At 42.3% G+C, this 21,080-nt stretch overlaps 1 protein-coding gene across 1 annotated transcript in view; it reads left to right on the forward strand.

Annotated features, from left to right (window-relative positions):
- CHRM3 (cholinergic receptor muscarinic 3) overlaps positions 1-16,357 on the forward strand; it is a gene marked incomplete at its 5' end in the record, with an annotated part of 314,079 nt that extends 297,722 nt beyond the window's left edge. Inside the window, 1 exon segment of the mRNA NM_174270.2 lies at positions 14,531-16,357. Within this exon segment, the coding sequence (NP_776695.1) occupies positions 14,550-16,322 (1,773 nt within the window). The 3' untranslated portion in view covers positions 16,323-16,357.
- Positions 16,358-21,080: the final 4,723 nt, after the last annotated feature.

Here is a 21,080-nt window from a genome sequence, read left to right on the forward strand (position 1 = left end):
AGTAGTCTCCACCTCACATGATTATGGGGCTTCCCTGGTGGCTCAGATGGTAAAGAATTTCCCCACAGTGCAGGAGACTCAGTTCGATCCCTGGGTCAGGAAGATCCCCTGGAGAAGGGAATGGCTACTGACTCCAGTATTCTTGCCTGGAGAATTCCATGGACAGAGGAGCTGGCAGGCTAAAGTCTATGGGGTTGCAAAGCGTCGGACATGATTGATGACTAACACTTTCATTTTCACGTGATTATGCCGAGGATTCAATGAGTTAGCACATGCACATCACTTAGAAAAGCACCTGGCTCCCTGAAGGACAGATATTATCACAATAGCAAAAAGCAAACAGCAAGAGCAAAACCTGCAGCATCCTGAGGTCATCATGATGCTTCTCCTCAAAGTCATAAAAAAGAACTTAGAAAGCACATCCCTGGAAGGACAAAAGAAATTAAAATTGTGATGTCTTGCTTTCATTTCCCTAGTTTCCTATCCTTCCCCCAATGCTTTTTTAAAATTGAAGTAGGGTGGTGGTTTAGTTGCTAAGTCATGTCTGACTCTTGCGACCCCATGGACTGTAGCCTGCCAGGCTCCTCTGTTCATGGGATTCTCCAGGCAAGGATACTGGAGTGGGTTGCCATTTCCTACTCCAGGGAATCTTCCCAAGATTCCCAAGAAATCAAATCTGGGTCTCCTGCATTGCAGGCAGGTTCTTTACCAACTAAGCTACAAGGGAAGTATTGTTGATCTAAAATGCTATCTTAGTTTCCCACAATGCTTTTAAATCTCTTAACCATGCATAACATTCTTCGCTGAGTATCTAAAGCCATCTTGCTAGGTTTTTACTCTGATGAGTGGTAGAGTTTATCCACTTTGTATTCTGTCTCCTTGTCCCCATCCTCCAATGCATCTTCTTCAGTAGAATTTGTTGTGATCTTCAGGGCTTTTTGCTTTCAAGTTGTTGAGAGAAATCATGATCACTATGTCTTTTTCTTGCCTGATTTGCTTTTATAAGAAAAAGTTAGCATTTATAAATAAATATAAATATTTATATTAATAAGATTTGTTTTATATTAAATTTTATTAATAAAGCCATGCATATCAAATATCCACCCACTAAACATATTATCTATTGAGAAACCATTTTACTTTAATCACAACTAGAAGTTCTAAGAAAGACTTGGAAACTTGAAAAAAAGAAAGGAAGAAAGAAAAGAGGAAAGCAAAATAAACCTTTGGTACTGTCCCTGAAGATTTATAACCTAATAGTCAAATGAAAATACATATATACACAGAGTAATATTTCAAATATTTAAAAACAAGGAATGGCACATGTGGTTGCCAGTCCAAGTGGTCACCTCATCGAGGCCACCTTGCTGGCACATTCCAGGGACCCCAGTTCTGAGTGTGAGGATGAGGTGGGAGAGGCAGGGTCTCCCACTTACAAAATATCTGTTGAGTGATGGCAGTTGTATCAGATGCTTCACCTGTTCTCTCACTTAATCTGCTCCACAGCCATGCAGAGTTACTATTATTACCTGAAAGTCACTGCTCAGCCATGCCCAATTCTTTGCGACCCCATGGACTAATGCCCACCAGGCTCCTCTGTCCATGGGATTTCTCAGGCAAGAATACTAAAGTGGGTTGCAATTTACTATTATTGTTATTCTTAATGTTCTTATGTGGAGACTGAGGATCTCAGAGCTTTTATCACTCACCAGAGGCACAACAACTGATAAAGAGTGAGCAAGGACTCAAACCCAGGCTATCACCTTGCAGGAGTCCTAATGCCGTCAGGGTATGTGACAGGTGTGAAGGGTGTGAGGTCCAGAGTACATGCTGGAGCAGCAAAGAGGGATTACAATAATTGTGTATTATGTGATGCTGTTTTTCCAGAGAACTCTGCGTTTGTACTGTGCTGACTGCCAGATGAACCTTGAAAGAGAGGGTGTGGTTACTTGGGAACCCGTCTCTCTTTCTCTGAGGTAGAAGAGGCTGACATGGCTCTGGACAGTAGCCTGGTGGTCCAGGGGAGGGTCCTCTCTCCCAGCCTCACCTTCTCCCAGTTCACAAAGATGGATTCCACCAAATCCTCTTTTCTGGGGTCAGTCCCAGCCAGATGCCTCCATATCTAAGGTCACTTTGAGAATCCCAGAGTAGTTTCTCAGCACTCTCTACATCTGGAGCCCTGAGCCTGTTGCAAATACAATGTCTATCTCTTCTTTCCAGCCACCTTCACATTCTCCAAGCGCATCCCCTGAGCCCTTCTGTTCTTGTTCTTAGTTCGCCTGTCCAATGATGTTGTCAACCTCAGTGATGACGCTGGGTGGAGGCAGTAGTTCTCGGTCTACTCTGGGAAAGAAATTATGCTGCATGTCCGAGTAAAAAGTCAAGTAGCAGAAGATGGAACCTCCAGTGTAGCGAGGGAGACAAGTCGAATCGCTGTGTGCTGGGATGGCAGGATGTGCAGGGCATGCAGGACCACTGAGTGGTGGACTTGGCATAGGCTGTGCCATGTCTTCAGAAGGCTGTGTTCTGTTTTTAGTGCGTGGCAGCCTGGAGTTCATATTCCTCACACTCACAAAGTAGCCTCGCCTTTCTCTCTGCGTGGCAGTGATTTTGTTTAGTTGATGGTGTCTCCTAGTGGTTCCTGGACAACAAGAACTCTGTCCCCAATGCGAGGCCTGCAGTAAGCCCTCGGACACACTGACTATCTGAAATAAGAGTGGAAAAGCTGCATAAATGAATATGAGATTCATCCTGGTGGGGAGAGGTGGAGAGTGTGATTTCCAGAGAAAGTAAATGTGAGCTGATTCCGGAAGAGACTTAGAGTTTGCCAGGTGTGTGAGTGCCAGGACGTTTTACAGATTTTCCTGGCAAAGGGAATGTTGCAACATTTTCTACATCTCTGTTGTCTCTTTATGCTAGAGTTTCTCAACTTCTGCACTACTGACCTCTTGGGCTGGATGATTCTGTATTGTAGGGACTTGTCCAGTGCATCGTAGGATGTTTATCAGCATCTCCTGGCCTCTACGCACCTTGTGCTGGTAACATGTTCTCCCCAAACTGTGATAAAAAATGCCCCCAGATGTTGCCAAATAGGGCAGAGTCACCCTGGTTTGAGAAATCAACCAACAAATGTTTTATGCTCAACAAATGCCAGCTCTTGTGAGCCTTGAAAAAAGCCAATCTATAAAATCAAACAGTCATAGAAAATTATTCATCTTAACCATTTTTTGAGAAACTTTCATGGACCCATCTGCCTATTCTGAGTGCTTTCTACTATCCTATCCAATCCTCAAGAATGATAATCCCCATTTTATAGATGAGAAAGCAGGATCAGAGTGCTCAGGCAGCTTGCCTGCGTGGCAGAATCAGTCTGTTTCTGGCCCTAAGGCTCTGTTGCAGGACTCATTACACTGTTTTCTCCGTGTCCTCTACTTCTGCGTTTTTGCAAACAGTCTTCTGTACATGGATGAATGAGGGGGTGGTGGTGCATACAGGCTTCCATTTATAAGGAAATCAGATGTATAGTCTGTGTTCAGATGAAAAAGTAAATAACTCTGATAAATGTGGACCTTGAAAAAAAGTCATAACTCCTCCAGTTTAATCATGGACTGTGTGCTTAGCTGTCCAGTCGTGTCCAACTCTCTGCAACCCTATGGACTGTAGCCCGCCAGGTTCCTCTGTCCATGGAATTCTCCAGGCAAGAATACTGGAGTGGGTTGCCATTCCCTTCTCCAGGAGATCTTCCCAACCCAGGGACTGAACCCAGGTCTCCCACATTGCAGGTGGATTCTCTACCAACTGAACCACCAGAGAAGCCCAAAAAGTAATCATTAGACATCAAAATCAAGCCCAAAGCACTTTCTTCCCAAGTGTCCTTTCCAAATGTAAACCAAAATGTCAGAAATATTTAGCCCCAATGACTGTTTTCACTAAAAGATTTCCAATCAGAATTATTTCTACAATTATATTAGCTCTAATAGCATTATAGAAGCACAGTCTTTGAAATAAGTAGCAATGAATTTGCAGAATGTTGAAACCCTACTGAACGTATCTGCAGTCATAAATGTTTGCAGTGGAAACAAATCCAGCAGCTGTACATTGTCCCTGTTTTTCCCTCAGAAAAGGACCACATGAGGAGTGTGTGGACTCCAGTGGGCAAAGTGGGCTTACAGATATTTAGGAAGAACGTCTTCACCTATGTTTTCTCATTTTTTGTCATATCTCTAGAAGTTCTAACAACAGAGATTTTAGGCTTGGGCGTACTGAGGCAGACGACCACTAGTCCTGCTTAAGCTTTTGTTTTTGAGGTAAAATCATGTTATTTTAGTAGCAATTGCTATGCCTAGGCAGTGCTGATGCAAGAACTTTTCCAAGCATCCTTCATTTTTGTTGTCGAATTGAATAAAACCTATGAAAGGCGGCAACCAAGGGAAGCAGCACGATGCATCCACTTTTTGAAAACAAGCTTTGTCCTTTTAAAATGAAATTCTGTTCCAGTTTTGGCTTCTGAGATGTTCTGTTTGCACCAGGAGCGACTGCACCATATTAGGGCTCATCTGTCCTCCCTGCGGCTTGAAATGAATCACACGAGCTAAGTTCACAGAGTTTGATTCTGACTGTGCGCGTCTGAAAAGGTTGGATGCCCTTTAAAGACATGTTTGATTGCCGAGCGTGTGTTGATCCTGTTTGATATCCTCCACGGACTGCGTGACTGAACTAAGCTCAAGTTTCCCTGTCACCAGCCTGGGGAAACAGGCGGCGCTTTGGCGCCTGCAGGAGTGGTTGTTCTCCGAGTCAGCTCTGCCACCTAGTGGTCAGCGATGGCATTTCCTGTGTGCGACCAAGTTCGCTTTGGGAAAGTCATTTCAGTTGTTGAATACTGTGGTAATTGTGACAGAAAACAGAGACACACTCTTAGCAAAGAAAGCAGTCCAAGAGACACTCAAAACAATCCCTGCAACATGATGTGTACTGGATTCCAAATATGGAAGAAGCACTAAATATTTGGTCTTAAAGAAAAGCATGTTTGTGAATTGCAAAGATATTTTTGGTTTCCTCCGTTCATGATTAAAACAATAATAATAGTCGAACTCATTCAGACTTATATTAAAAATTAAGTTACACATTTTTTTCTGAGTTCAGGAGGTTTAAAAATTGAGAAGCCTCAGTCTTTTTTTCAGAATGAGCTGCCAGAATGGTTGGAGAAAATAAAGTTCGTCTCCTTGGAATCCATTATTTAAAAAGTCTTCAGATTTATATTGGCCTTTTAGGATTCTCTAAGAACTTTCACATGTGTTTTCATATCAGATATTTAAGCATGTGTTTTTGTTTTAATTTTTAAAAGTCATCTGTATATTTTACAGATGTTTAACCCCAAATATTTTTTATTCCACAACTAGGGGGAAGGGAAGAAATTTCTTACAATTGTTCTTCACTTTCCCCTAAACTTAGTACTCTCAAATTGTTCTTTGATGTTTTCTCTTTCAGTCTTATTTTAAATTTAAATAAAAGATGTCAAATTATCCACTGCAGTGGTTTTCAAATATAACACATTTCACATCATGACTGTGTATTGAATACATGTTTGTGTGTGTGTGTGTGTGGGCACATGCTAAACAGAACTTCTGTGAAACAATACTTAGGTCATTATGTGGTTCATGCTCTGGTATATCCTATTCAATTCTATTTATTTTCTTGTTTATTCTCATGCTGGCCCACTTAATAACTCCTGACTTTTAAAAAAACTAAGTGAATCCATTCTGCTTGTGCTCCTAGATAGAATGTAGTGAAAACGATCTAGGAAAATATACACTGAGAGATGAAATCAAGAACCATCCTGTATGGACAGTTGTAACTAACCCATATGAAACAACTGTCCTCCACCCAGAATCCAGGAGGGCTCTCGATGGTGCTGATCTCACCCACGGGCAGATTATGTTGTTTTGCACTCCTTTGCCTGGGGTCTGGGCCCTGGACCACTTCAATAGCAAAGCTCTAAATGTCCCAGGACCCCAGTTACCAGCTCCCACCTGAACAGGGCAGGAACCTGCTATAGATCCCAGAGGGGACCTAGAGCCTGCCCCCTGCCCACTTCCGCTCCTACTGGATGAACCTCTTTGCCCTTATGCAGGCTGCGCTCCTAGAATTCCTGCCTGGGACCACTTATAAAGTATTAAAGCAGCAGGCTTACAGGCATCTCTGGTCCCAACATCTGTTTATTCTTGAGCATTCAAAAACAAAGTTCCCTTAGCTCGCCTCCTCTCTGACATAAGTCACTTCAGTGAGAGTCAGCTCTGAACTCTCTTGACTCAAAATTTACTACCTATACAGCATATAAGCTGTTGAGTCAGGATGAGGAAGAGAGTGTGGAGCATAGAAGTGATCATCTCTTTTCAGAAAAAGCACCTTAAACCGAAGACGTTAAGTCCAGGTTTATCATTGTTTCATTTGAGTCTCACCTAGAACCCTGATTCTTAGAAAGTCACATGTTACTTATAAAATGATAGCTATACAGGAAGAAAGGGAAGTGACTGTCATATCAAATAAGGACTTTTATTAATATTTTTATTATACTCCTTATGAACTTTTGATCAGGTTTTTCTGATGTCAAACCGTACACCAGTAAGACATCCTCCCAGAGCAGAAGGATCCCTTTTAGTAGGTGAATCTGGAACGGTGACACGGAATCCAGAGAGATCATGGAAAATGTCTCAGGTACAGGGACCTGAGTGAAGGTTGGGAGAAGATCTTTCTCATTTGCCTAATGTTTAGGCCACTATACCGTCCCTTAATGCTCAAAGATCGATGTGTCTGCAGCTCAGTAGACCTTATCTCTAAAGCTCTGTCTTTACTAAGAGTATTTAAAGATCAAATGACCATATATACATGGATTTATTTCTGAGCTTTCTGAGCTTTTCTGGCTACATTAGTCTCCATTTAGGCCGGAAGAGGTGTGTATCTTGTTTTATTGCACTTAGCTTTACTCCTCTTCATAGATATTTAATTTTTTTATAAATTGAAAGTTTGTAGCAACCATGTATCAGTAAGTCTATCTGAGTCATTTTTCCAATAGCATTATTTTTCAATTAAGGTATGCACGTTGTTTTTTCAGGCATAGTTCTAGTACACGAGGTATCTGAAATTTTAAGTGATATTAGATATTGAATTAATGTTGAATTATAAAAAGAACAATTACCACTGGTAAGTATGCCAAAGAATTCAGATCAAAGATCACTTAACAGTTCATGATTCACAGGCTTTCTAATGATGAGTCAAAAAGCCCCTAATGTAGGCACGAAGGCAGGTATTTAACGAACACATTATAGATAGCTGGTCCAAACTGTAGGTGTCTTTCCTCAATTCTTGTTTCTTTTTTATTCCGTATTCCAACAAAGCATAATTGGACTGGAATAGTATATAGCTTGTGGTGCTCCTGACAATTCACAGAAATGAAATGAAAGAGAGAATTGGTCTCTGGCTGATTTCCAAAATTCCTACTTATATTCTTTACCATTATATCAGATGAGTAAAATGAGTTGATATTGAATGTAAACATAATGTGTTACTTCCAGGGAGCAATTTGACATTGCCTAAAAATTATGAGCTTTTGAAAATGATTTTATCCATGTCCTGGTTCTCATCTCAGGTGTGAGTCCATGGAAGGCAGAGTCTTGACTTATTGAATTCAGTAGCGCTGATCTTAATGACCTAAAGCTAGTGGTGGTCCAGTGAAAAGTGTCGATGCTGCACATGGCTGTTATGTTAATAAGGACCCTTTCAGGGGCAGCTAACAATAGCCTTTCTCAGGCAGACCAGACTGCAAAGGAAGTGGTTAGCTTATATCACTGCCAAATTCAAAGTGGTGGGGTTGACTTCAGGAATGGCTTGCTCCAGGTTTGGAAGGTCATCATGATCAGACCATCTCTGCTCCCTCACGTTCCTTCCCGTCTCTCTCCTTCCCACATATCTTTCCTCTGTGCTTAGGTGCTTCACCAATTTTCCATGTGGGTATAAATAGTCAGCAGCACCCAGGAATCCCAAGGAACAGAGAATTACCCTCTTTCTTGCCAGCATCCCTATCAACTCCCCAAATTTATTCTTACTGCTCCTGTTTGCATGTTCTTCAGGCCCATAACTAAGGTTATGGAATCAGAACCATGTGATTGATGCCCATCCAGAAATATGTTCTGTAGATGACAGGCCACTTCCTAAAGAAGGACTGAAGGAAAGACAAATAATAGACATCCATTGCATGGTCTTGATAAAAAGCAAAAAAAAAAAAAGAAAGAAGACTGATATATTATCTTTTTATATAAAGCACTGGGATTATTAGCCACGGTATTTATTTATAATAATATCAGCATGGCATAAGTGATGAAAATAGTTCTGCAGGATGTGATCAATTCCATATGACATGGGAGTGGAAACTTAGTATTTAAGGCACTTTAAAAGGTGCTGAAGAAAGTTACATGAGATTCAGAGCACATCAGTGACTGGAGTGAGGTGGGAGTAAGATGAAGCAAGGAATGTAAAATCAGCTGAACACAACTGATTTATTTATTTACTCACGTATTTTTGGCTGAGTGGGGTCTCTGTTGCTGCACTGGCTTTTCTCTAGTTGTGGCTAGCAGGGGCTGAAACTCTTCATTGTGGCACACAGGCTTCTCATTGCAGCGGTTTCTCGCTGTGGAGTGAGGGCTTCAGTAGCTGTAGCATGTGGCCTCAGTAGTCGCAGCTCCCGGGCTCTAGAGAACAGGCTCAGTAATTGTGGTGCCCAGGCTTAGTTGCTCTGTGCATGTGGGATCTTCCCAGACCAGGGATCGAAGCCGTATCTCCTGCATTGGCAGGCGGATTCTTAACCACTGAGCCACCAGGGAAGCCCTGACAAGGGGGCTTAGCTGCTGTGTCCAGGAAGCTGTGGAGTGAAAGGTGGTGGGAATATAAAAGCTGTTCAGAGAGCACAGATCTTCGTCAACTTATGATAGGGATACTCCTGATGAACCCATTGTAAGTTGAAAATGTTGTTAAGTTGAAAATGCATGTAATACACATAACCTACCTAACATATACCTTAGCCTAACCTCAGAGAAGGCAATGGCACCCCACTCCAGTACTCTTGCCTGGAGAATCCCATGGACAGAGGAGCCTGGTAGGCTGCAGTCCATGGGGTCACTAAGAGTCGGACACAACTGAGCGACTTCACTTTCACTTTTCACTTTCATGCATTGGAGAAGGAAATGGCAACCCACTCCAGTGTTCTTGCCTGGAGAATCCCAGGGATGAGGGAGCCTGGTGGGCTGCCATCCATTGGGTCGCACAGAGTCAGACACGACTGAAGCGACTTAGCAGCAGCAGCAGCAGCCTAACCTACTTAGGACACTCACTCACATGAGCCTATAGTTGGACAAAAGCATCTCATGCAAAGTTTATTTTATAATGAAGTTGAATGGTTCATATTACTTGCTGAATACTGTACTGAAAGTGAAAACCAGAATGGTTGCCTGGGTATAGAATGGTTGTTAGTGTGTCCGTTGTTTACCCTCTTGATCATGCGGCTGACAGACCTGTGGCTCTCCATCACTGCCTAGCATCATGAGAAAATCCCATAACTCATATCACTTACCTGGAGAAGACATCAAAATTCAAAGTATGATTTCTGCTGGAATGCATATCACTTTTATACCATTATAAAGTCAAATATCTGGGGGTTGTCTGTATATAAAAAATGAGCAAGGTATGGTGTCTGAAAAAGAGAAATGTGTGAGTAAGAGTGATAGAATGAAAATAATCCTTATCTGAACAAACGTAGTGGAGCACTTTGGAGAGGCATCCTCAGCCCCCTGATAGAAGAGTGGTCATTAATTTCCGAGGCAGGTCATTGAGCAAAGGTGTCTCACTAAAGACAAGGCTGATCTCATATATGTAGCTGTAGGTGCGGTGGAGGAGGTACCAAGGCAAACACCTTTAGAACTATGCCAAACTGGGATCTGCATGGAGAAGGGAGAGCATATTGACATTCCATATATGTACCTTGGAAAGTGAAAGCAGAAGTCACTCAGTCGTGTCTGACTCTTTGTGACCCCATGGACTAAACAGTCCATGGAATTCTCCAGGCCAGAATACTGGAGTGGGTAGCTGTTCCCTTCTCCAGGGGATCTTCCCAACCCAGGGATCGAACCCAGGTCTCCCGCATTTCAGGCGGATTCTTTACCAGCTGAGCTACCAGGGAATCCCTATGTACCTTGGAAGAAATCGTAAATGCTGTTGAGTACCCCAAACAACATGTAGCCCTTCCTAAATACGGACATCCCTTTGAGAGGGAGCTGGGAGATATAGATGAGCTGACAGCACCTAATAAAACCCAGAAAAGTAAAAGGAAATAAAGAAAAAAAAACGCAGCAATTACCTGTCATTGGAAATTAGTGCAATGTAGATTTCATCTATGGGGAAATAGTGATGGATTATACAGTTTTTAAACTAGGCAACCCACTCCAGTATTCTTGCCTGGAAAATCCCAAGGATAGAATGCCCTGGTAGACTACAGTTCATGGGGTAGCAAAGAGTCGGACATGACTGAGCAACTTCACTTTCACTTTCTCTGTAATATAATAATACATTATATTTAGACTAGTTACAATATTCTACTATTGCAAATGGTGCTGAAGTGAATGTATCTAAATGTATTTATGAATGCAAAGGTGTGTGTGCTTACATATGTCCAATCACATATGCGTATACACGATACATATATACCACATGTAGTCACTTTAAATATTCTTCAATTAGACTTTAAAGAGGTATATAATGAATTGTACCCAGTTAGGAGGGACAAGTTAGGAGCCTGGGGGGCTACAGCCCATGGGGTCACAAAGAGTCAGACACGACTGAGTACCTAAGCCCAGCACAGTTGTGTGGATGACCTGATGGTGAGGCAGAGGAATACCACAGTTAAACAAAGAGGCAATAGGCTTGGATTACCTGGGGATGAATCTCTGTCCCTTTACCTTTACTCGTTAGCTTGATTCTTAGACAAATTACTTAACCATCTGGGTCTCAAATTCCTGTTAAAAATGATATTATTTTAAAAATTAAATAAGATAGTGCTTATGACAATTTGCAAAATGTGTACCATGTAGGAAGTATTATGTAATAAGTATTTCCTTCTATCATTTATTATTGCATCAAGTTGAGCTCTTTGACCACCAAAGCAAAGTAAATTCACTGTTCAGTAAAGAATAAAATGAAAATAAAATGGCAGATACTGCACTAATGCAGCATGTATTATAAGCAAGCTCTGGTCTAAGTACTTTCAGTTCAGTTCAGTTCAGTCGCTCAGTTGTGTTCAACTCTTTGTGACCCCATGGACTGCAGCACACCAGGCCTCCCTGCCCATCACCAACTCTCAGAGTTTACTCAAACTCATGTCCATTGAGTCAGTGATACCATCCAACCATCTCATCCTCTGTTGTCCCCTTCTCCTCTTGCCTTTAACCTTTCCCAGCATCAGTGTCTTTTCCAATGAGTCAGTTCTTTGCATTAGGTGGCCAAAGTATTGGAGTTTCAGCTTTAGCATCAGTCCTTCCGATGAATATTCAAGACTGATTTCCTTTAGGATGGACTGGTTTGATCTCCTTCCAGTCCAAGGGACTCTCAAGAGTCTTCTCCAACACCATAGTTCAAAAGCATCAATTCTTTGGCGTTCAGCTTTCTTTATAGTCCAACTCTCACATCCATACAATCACTACTGGAAAAACCATAGCTTTGACTAGACAGACCTTTATTGCCAAAGTAATGTCTCTGCTTTTTAATAAGCTGTCTAGGTTGGTCATAACAGAGCAAGCATCTTTTAATTTCATGGCTGCAGTCACCATCTGCAGTGATTTTGGAGCCCAGAAAAATAAAGTCTATCACTGTTTCCACTGTTTCCCCATCTATTTGCCATGAAGTGATGGGACTGGATGCCATGATCTTAGTTTTCTGAATGTAGACTTTTAAGTGAACTTTGATGAGAGAGAAACTTTCCTGACCAGTTACCATTGGATTCTAGGTTGAATTTATTCCATTATACAAAAGGTTTCATTCTTATTTCTCAGTGAGGAAACTGGGACTCAAAGAGGTTAAATAATACCCAAGATTTCACCCTCAGGAAGTTTTTGAACTAAGCTTTGAATCTATGCCTTTGGGACTCCAGAATCTTCCTGCTACTCCTTAAGCTGTTTCCATAAGGCATGCTATGAACCTCACTGCACTCCTTTGAGAGCTGCCCCTACCTGCAGTATCTAAAGGCTTAATTTGGACTCTTACCATGTGCACGTGTCAACATATTTGTACTGTAAACATTTACAGTGAACACTTTTAACCAAGAGCCGCAACATGGTAGACCACGGTCTCAATAGATTCTTGTTGTGATTCTCATACGTTGTATTTGTGGTATGACACTCACTGAGGAATGATTCACTGAATAAAGTCCACAAAGATTGGTGGTATGAGAATCCCAGAGTCAGCTGTGATGTGAAAGTACAAGCCTGGGGGTTCTAAGAGGTTGAAGCAGGTCTCAACCTAAGGCTCTCCCTAACAGTACAGAGGGTCTTACTAGAGATGTATTCGTTATAACCATTCTTGGTCATTTATTTATTTTGGTAACAACTGATTGACAGAACCAATTGCAAAAAAAAAAAAAAAGTGATACAAATAAATGTATTTACAAAACAGAAACAGACTTACAGATTTTGAAAACAAATTTATGGTTTCCAAAGTGGAAATGTGGGTGGGGGAGGGATAAATTAGGAGTTTGAGATTAACATATATGTACTGCTGCTGCTGCTGCTAAGTCGCTTCGGTCGTGTCCAACTCTGTGCGACCCCATAGACGGCAGCCCACCAGGTTCCCCCGTCCTTGGGATTCTCCAGGCAAGAACACTGGAGTGGGTTGCCATTTCCTTCTCCAATGCATGAAAGTGAAAAGTGAAAGTGAAGCTGCTCAGTCATTTCCGACTCTTCACGATCCCATGGACTGCAGCCCACAGGCTCCTCCATCCATGGGATTTTCCAGGCAAGAGTATTGGAGTGGGTTGCCATCGCCTTCTCCAATATATGTACTACTATATATAAAATAAACAATCAACAAGGACCTATTGTATATCAAACAAGGAACTCTAGTCATATTCTATAATAACCTCTATGTGAAAAGAATCTGAAAAAGAATGAATATATGTGTATGCATAACTGAATCACTTTGCTATACACCAGAAAGTAACACAACATTGTAAATCAACTATAATATAAAATTAAAAAATAAAAAAGAACTGGGACTTCCTGTGTGGTCCAGTGGTTAAGACTCTGCTTGCAATGCCAGGGCTCCAGGTTGGATCCCTGATCAGGGAACTAGATCCCACAAGTCACAACTTTAAAAAAGATTCTGCATGCCACAGCTGAAAAAGATCACATTTGCTGAAACTAAGACCCAGTGCTGCCAAATAAAAAAAAAAAAAATTGTTTTTCAAAGAACTAATTTTAGTTTTGCAACTATTTATTGCATATGGTACTAAATGCTTTTTCATAACTAGAGATAACGTATCTAACTACTAGAAATATTCAGAACTGGTTCGGTTCAGACTGTTCAGTTCAGAACAGTCTCGTCAGGGTTCTGCATATTATCAAGCAAAAGATAGCTGCCTTGTATACTGTTCCCAACTGTTACAAAGAACCAGTACATTCCTTTTTCTTCCTGTGTGTCAAAGAGAAACTATAAAGTGATGTGATTATATGCTTACTTCCCCCCTTGCTGGTTGTTGCTTATTCCACTGAGGCTTACATGGCTGGAATTCCCTTAGAGGTGCAGTGTCTAAAGCCTGGGATAGGTAAATGCCCAGGTGGATAAAATGCAAATGAGTAAGATCAACTTCTCATGTAGCATGAGAATAAAGCAGTGCTGAATATCATAATTGCATCTATAATATTTCCCCTACTTTTCAAAATATGAGAAGGAAGGAAGAGTTTTTTGATAGCGCCATTGTGTGGAAGTATTTGTGGTCTGTAGAAATGTGGAAAATGTGGAGGAAAAAAACACAAAGCTCAGTGCATGCCACCAGCTAATTGTGCTACCTCGAACAAATCGATCTGTGCCTGCCCTGTGCTCCTCACCTTGATTTAATTTGTTTACTTTTATCGAAATAAAGTTGACAACTCATGATCTTTAAAATGAGAGAATGAACCTGATGTGCAGGTCTGTCTCAGGTTCATATTAATAGGGCTCCCTTGGTGGCTCAGAATATAGACTCCGCCTGCAGTGTAGGAGACCCAGGTTTCATCCCTGGGTCGAGAAGATCCCCTAGAGAAGGAAATGGCAACCCACTCCAGTATTCTTGCCTGGAGAATCTCATGGACAGAGGAGCCTGGCGGGCTACAGTCCTTGGGGGCACGCATATCATCCAGTGATAGGTCTTCCGTGTCTTTTAGAGGGTGCAATGCAGAAAGCAAATCCAGTGAGGGCAGTAACGGTCCTGACTCCATCTTTTCTCTTTTCTCCCCAGACTATGTCAGAGAGTCACCATGACCTTGCACAATAACAATACAACCTCACCCTTGTTTCCGAACATCAGCTCTTCCTGGATTCACGGCCCTTCGGATACAGGGCTGCCCCCAGGAACAGTTACTCATTTTGGCAGCTACAACATTTCTCGGGCAGCTGGGAATCTCTCCTCTCCAAATGGCACCACCAGTGACCCTCTAGGAGGTCATACCATCTGGCAGGTGGTCTTCATTGCATTCTTAACAGGCGTCCTGGCCTTGGTGACCATCATTGGCAACATCCTGGTGATAGTGGCATTCAAGGTCAACAAGCAGCTGAAGACAGTCAACAACTACTTCCTCTTAAGTCTGGCCTGTGCTGACCTGATTATTGGGGTCATTTCGATGAATCTGTTTACTACCTACATCATCATGAACCGATGGGCGTTGGGGAACCTGGCCTGTGACCTCTGGCTATCCATTGACTACGTGGCTAGCAATGCCTCCGTCATGAACCTTCTGGTCATCAGCTTCGACAGATACTTTTCCATCACGAGGCCGCTCACGTACCGAGCCAAACGAACAACAAAGCGAGCTGGTGTGATGATAGGTTTGGCTTGGGTCATCTCCTTCATCCTTTGGGCTCCTGCCATCTTGTTCTGGCAATACTTTGTTGGGAAGAGAACTGTGCCTCCAGGGGAGTGCTTCATCCAGTTCCTCAGCGAGCCCACCATAACCTTCGGAACGGCCATTGCTGCCTTTTATATGCCTGTCACCATCATGACTATTTTATACTGGAGGATCTATAAGGAAACTGAAAAACGTACCAAAGAACTTGCTGGGCTGCAAGCCTCTGGAACAGAGGCCGAAGCGGAGAACTTTGTCCACCCCACGGGCAGTTCTCGAAGCTGCAGCAGCTATGAGCTCCAGCAGCAGAGCATGAAACGCTCAGCCAGGAGGAAGTACGGACGCTGCCATTTCTGGTTCACGACCAAGAGTTGGAAGCCAAGCGCCGAGCAGATGGACCAAGACCACAGCAGCAGTGACAGCTGGAATAACAATGATGCCGCTGCCTCCCTGGAGAACTCCGCCTCCTCCGACGAGGAGGACATTGGCTCAGAGACCAGAGCCATCTACTCCATCGTGCTCAAGCTCCCAGGTCACAGCACCATCCTCAACTCCACCAAACTACCTTCATCAGACAACCTGCAGGTGCCGGAGGAGGAGCTGGGTTCAGTGGGCTTGGAGAGGAAACCCAGCAAACTTCAGACCCAGCAGAGCATGGACGATGGAGGCAGCTTTCAGAAAAGCTTCTCCAAGCTTCCCATCCAGTTAGAGTCTGCCGTGGACACAGCCAAGGCCTCTGATGTCAACTCCTCGGTGGGGAAGACCACGGCCACTCTACCTCTATCCTTTAAGGAAGCTACACTGGCCAAGAGGTTTGCTCTGAAGACCAGAAGCCAGATCACTAAGCGGAAACGGATGTCCCTCATCAAGGAGAAGAAAGCGGCCCAGACCCTCAGCGCCATCCTGCTTGCCTTCATCATCACCTGGACCCCCTACAATATCATGGTTCTAGTGAACACCTTTTGTGACAGCTGCATCCCCAAAACCTATTGGAATCTGGGCTACTGGCTGTGCTACATCAACAGCACCGTGAACCCCGTGTGCTATGCCCTGTGCAACAAAACATTCAGAAACACTTTCAAGATGCTGCTGTTGTGTCAGTGTGACAAGAGGAAGAGACGCAAGCAGCAGTACCAGCAGAGACAGTCGGTCATTTTCCACAAGCGGGTGCCTGAGCAGGCCTTATAGAATGGGGTGCGTTCAATAGCCGTCACCATACGCACACATCAACCCACAAACCTTAGGAGGGAGTAAGGCGAGGGTGGGGGTCGTCTCTGGCACTGATAAACATGTTTTTATCACCCAGACGTGAAAGAAGCTGCCTGTTTCCCGGTCCATTAAATAAACCCATTTTAATATCAAAAGTCAAATACCTGTTCAGCCAAAAATAAGTAAGCTTATTACTGAATATGAAGGAATTTATTCTGAAATAGACTTTGTTTTTTTCTTAAAGAGAAGGAAATAATTTTTTCATAGCAATTACACACCCAGATTGGTCTGCCTGGGTCTTTTAATTCCCGTTAGCTCTGGAATCCCGGTGAGCATAACTAACTGGCCCAGTTGTCACATGTTCTCCAAGGATCCCCAAAGTGTCCATCGGATCCCACATGGAACATGTCAGGCTAGTGAAGCCATGGTTCTGAAAATCTTTCATACGTTGCAAAACAGCACCTCCTCGTCCCAGTAGAGCTCCCTGTCTTCTCATCGGTGTGTCATTAAGCTCTCTTTGTGGACTTGATTCTTGCAAAGTACTGTTTTGTGCAGTTCAAGTTTCGTACAAATAAAAGATATATAAGTATATATGTGTATATATATATATGTGTGTGTGTGTGTGTGTATGTGTGTGAATTCCACGCACACACACGTAGTGTATATAATATAATGGGAATTAATGAACTGGCAAATTACTCCGGCAATAGATGCTTTCAGTACTTTGGTGACTAAAGTTTCTCTAGGATCCTAACACAATGTCAAAGTGAAATAAACCCAGTAGTGTTTTGGAAATCAGGGCTGTTTTCCTGGAGAACAGGCAGCAGACAGCAGCCAGGCTCTCTGGGCTGATCTGTGTAGGACAGTCAGCCTAGCGAGTCAGATGAGCACCATGGTCTGACCAGATTCTGAGTAAGTTTTCACCTTTGTTGACACCCTCAACAAAGCTAAATCAAATGGGGGCCCCCTCTGTGCCCAAACAATGAGTCACATCCGTGGCTTTGAATTTAATGGTCCAAATCTGAATGTTTCCAACCAAAACCTTTGCTATCTTACCTGCTTGAAATTTAATAATAGTGCCACATTTGAATTTCATGCACAACATTATCTGGGGCAAAGCAGAAGAGACCTCGTGAGGGCCAGAGAGGAACACAGGATTCGATTTTTTGCTACTCAGCATCTTTAAATGCGAAAGGGCTTAAACCTCTTGTCACTTTGCTGTGACCAATGCTTTCTGGTGTTCATTGTGTGACCTTCACCCAGAATAGGTGGGGGTTGGCAAGTCCCAAATCCTCTGAAGAAAGTATTACACTCTGAAAAGTATTGCTGCAAATTGATTTCTTTAGTACATTTCTAAAAAGTGATTTTTGTGTTCTCTTCTGAATTGACCCAAATGCTAACTGTTCTTTTTTTGGGGGGAGGGGCGCTGCTGTGGCTGTCATCTGTGTTGCTGCTATAGTTGTTGAGGTTCCTTTTCTCCTTTTGTGGGGGCTGCGTGGGGAGTGGGAGGGGTGGGAGGCGGGGGGCTGAGGAGAAATCTTCTGTCTGTACAGGGTCTCTGTGTCGTGAACCCGGAGCCAGGTTAGAAGCTGCTTCTGTTTTCAGTGTGAGCTGGTGTTTACAGCAGATTGTGACAACAGTGGGACTGTACTCAATGGTGTCTGTGTTCCTGAACTATTTAATTTCGTGTTATGTTTATAAGAAGACATATTTATGCATATTTCACCAAGTGTCTATTTAATGTTGATAAATATTACTCTTCAGTCTTCAGTAATGGTGTGTCCCTTGAAAGTGATTGTTAAGGTCCATTTGAGCAATGAGTAGGGTATATTGTGCTTTCTTGTTGCTAAGAAGAGGAAAAAGTCATCCTGTTGGTGTCAGGAGGTACCTAACTCTGTCTAGATAGTAAAAAGTCAACCGCAACTTTATTGTAACGGTCTAATACTGTTCTAGTTAAACCTGATGGGAACTGATCAAAGCAACCCTCCACCAGTGTGTTTGAAATCACATGACAAGGGGAAAAAAGCAAATCTGCGTAATTGAAAGAGTGGGGTTTTTTGGCCCACGTTTGACCAAAGAGTAAGAAAAAACAGAGACTATTTTCTAACGTGTGTAGCAGACTACAGAATGTTATGTTATCAACCTGTGAAATGTCTAGTGAACAAGTGCATCTATATTTTATTACTCACGTTGGCCTGGCACTAATAAATTTGTGAATGCTGATTCAAGTCTCCCTGTACATCAGTAATTCCCATTCTCTTTGAAACTCCTATCTTGCCTCCCTCTTGAAAGGCCAATACCTGTATTTTTAAAAGATATAATTAAAATTAACACACGGAGAATCCCTAAGCTTTACTGGAACTGTGAAGTTTAATAACAGGTCTACTCAAACATGATTATCTCCTGAATCTTGTCCCTTTATGATGCTGATAATGGAAGAAATGAAAGACATCTAAGACATCAGCTCTCTTTTTTGTGTTACTGGTTTAATTATAGAATTATTTTTAAATCTCCTGTGGGTGAAAACTGCTTTTACATACTGACTGACTCTGTTTTTAGAAATGTATGTCCCACTGACTCTGTTTACGGAAATGTATGTCCAACTCTTAGATCATTATCAGAAAAGGAAAATAAGAAAAATTATTTTGAACACAAAGAATTTAGAAGTATAATCAAAGATGTAGTGAAATGTTTAGAACTGGACCATGCATTTCTCAAAGGACTGTCACTAGCAAAGGTATTCAACATTTACATATGATCATTCCCAAAATGGGAATCAAATTGCTTCATTCCATAAGAATGAGGTTTGCAGAGTTTTCATGATTATGTAAAACTGAGAGAGTAAAAGAATAAATCCTAAATAAACTACATGTGAGGAATCTACCCCCACCCCCAACATACGCACACATGTTCTTCCATTCTCTATTCTCCAGGGTCTACCAGTTAGATAAGAGAAGTGAGCTCTATGATCCTGTATTCCCCCTGATTCTGCCCTTTTCCCTGGTGGCTCAGATGGTAAAGAATCTGCCTACAATGCAGGAGAACTGTGTTCAATCCCTGGGTCAGGCAGATCCCCTGGAGAAGGGAATAGCAACCCACTCCAGTATTCTTGTCTGGAAAATTCCATGGACAGGGGAGTCTAGTAGGCTACAGTTTATGGGGTCGCAAAGAGTCAGATACAAATGAGTGACTAACACTTTCACTTTTCACTTTCACTGCTGTCTTTTATCCATCACCTACCTGTGGCCTTTCTCTAGTGCTCTGTATTATCCTGAATCATCTTTGACTTCAAATCTAGCCTTGAATCTCCAAATAAGTTCCATTTCTATTCACTTTTTCACATATAATAGTTCTAGATTCTGGTAGAAAAAAAAAAAGATAAGAAAGCATAAGCTTTAGAAGTTGCAGGAGCTAAAGATCTAGAAGGCATGGCAGCTTTCTTTGTCAACCCCCTCTGTGTACAGATAGGCAAGTTCCTTGCTCTGGGATGGGGTGAGAGCCCTTTGTGCATCACTTGTGAGAAGGGGGTGCACAGCTCTGGTGCAGAGTTAGCTGCCTCGGATCTATCTTAGGAAGGGAAAGGACACCAAGGCTCAGGCACAGTGGAGAAGCCTGCTGGAGACGATGTGAGCAGAGGCAGAACCTGGGGATCATTCTGGGTGCCCCAAGACTTATCCGAGTAGAGAAGATTCCCAGACGGGGACATATAGTTAATAAACTGGACAGTTCATCACAGCAGCTTCAGAGGACAAGTGAAGGTCCTCAAAGAAGCTCTGAACTTAGCATGAGGAACCCTGAACTCTTAGCCCAGTTCTGTCAACAAGTAATTACGTGTCCTCTGCCATGCTTGTCACTTACCCTTAAACTCACTGGGTCATCTCCATCTGCTCCTACTCATTAGCAACATAAAAGCATCTTAATTTGCCTTCTTGTATCACACATGTTAAATTGAGGCAGGGCATTAGGTAAATAACTACCATGATGAATGTAAATTATTTGTCTGATGAACACTTGAAGCATTCTGATTTTATATATCCATTAGAGTTATTTCCTTATATTTCAATACAGCAAACTCTAAGGAACTCTCCAATTTGTGGATAAACCTAGAATTTTGTTGCAAATACCTCAGTCCAGGATGCTCACCTAAGGCCTGACAACCTTAAAAGCAGAGTTGCTGGGTAGCTGGTGTTTGTTTTGTTTTGTTGGTGGCATTTCTCAAAATGGACTGAAACTGTAGAACAAAATACCCAAAATAGTGATCGTTTCTTCAATCTGACATCTCTACTTGTATTAATACCACCTCCTCTAAAAGAGTATTTTCTGTTTCCCTTTACAGTCCTAGGTTAGGCTGACTTTCCTTGTGTTTTTATGACTCTATATTGTAGGAACTCAGTCTCTACCAGGATTCATGCCTTGTATTCCAGACCCAAGAGACTGGTTTCAGCATAGTAGCTGAGAGCTCTTTAGAACCGGGAATTACATTTCCTTTTTCTATCTGAGAAACGAGGCTCATGTTGAGATTATAAAAATAGATAAAGAAAAACAAGTTCATAAAATAACTATATTCAACGTAAGTTTGTAAATGCATAATATTTCGCCACTGCATTTCAAAGTAGGCAAGTGTTAGTCTTATGGTTAATTGGACACACATTACATGTACTGCATCACACAGAGATGGACAGTGCACTTGAACATATGGAAGTGGACCCCCAAACAGTTGTATAATTTGATGACTGT

The sequence above is a fragment of the Bos taurus genome, chromosome 28, assembly GCF_002263795.3.
Source record: "Bos taurus isolate L1 Dominette 01449 registration number 42190680 breed Hereford chromosome 28, ARS-UCD2.0, whole genome shotgun sequence".
Lineage (NCBI taxonomy): Eukaryota > Metazoa > Chordata > Mammalia > Artiodactyla > Bovidae > Bos > Bos taurus.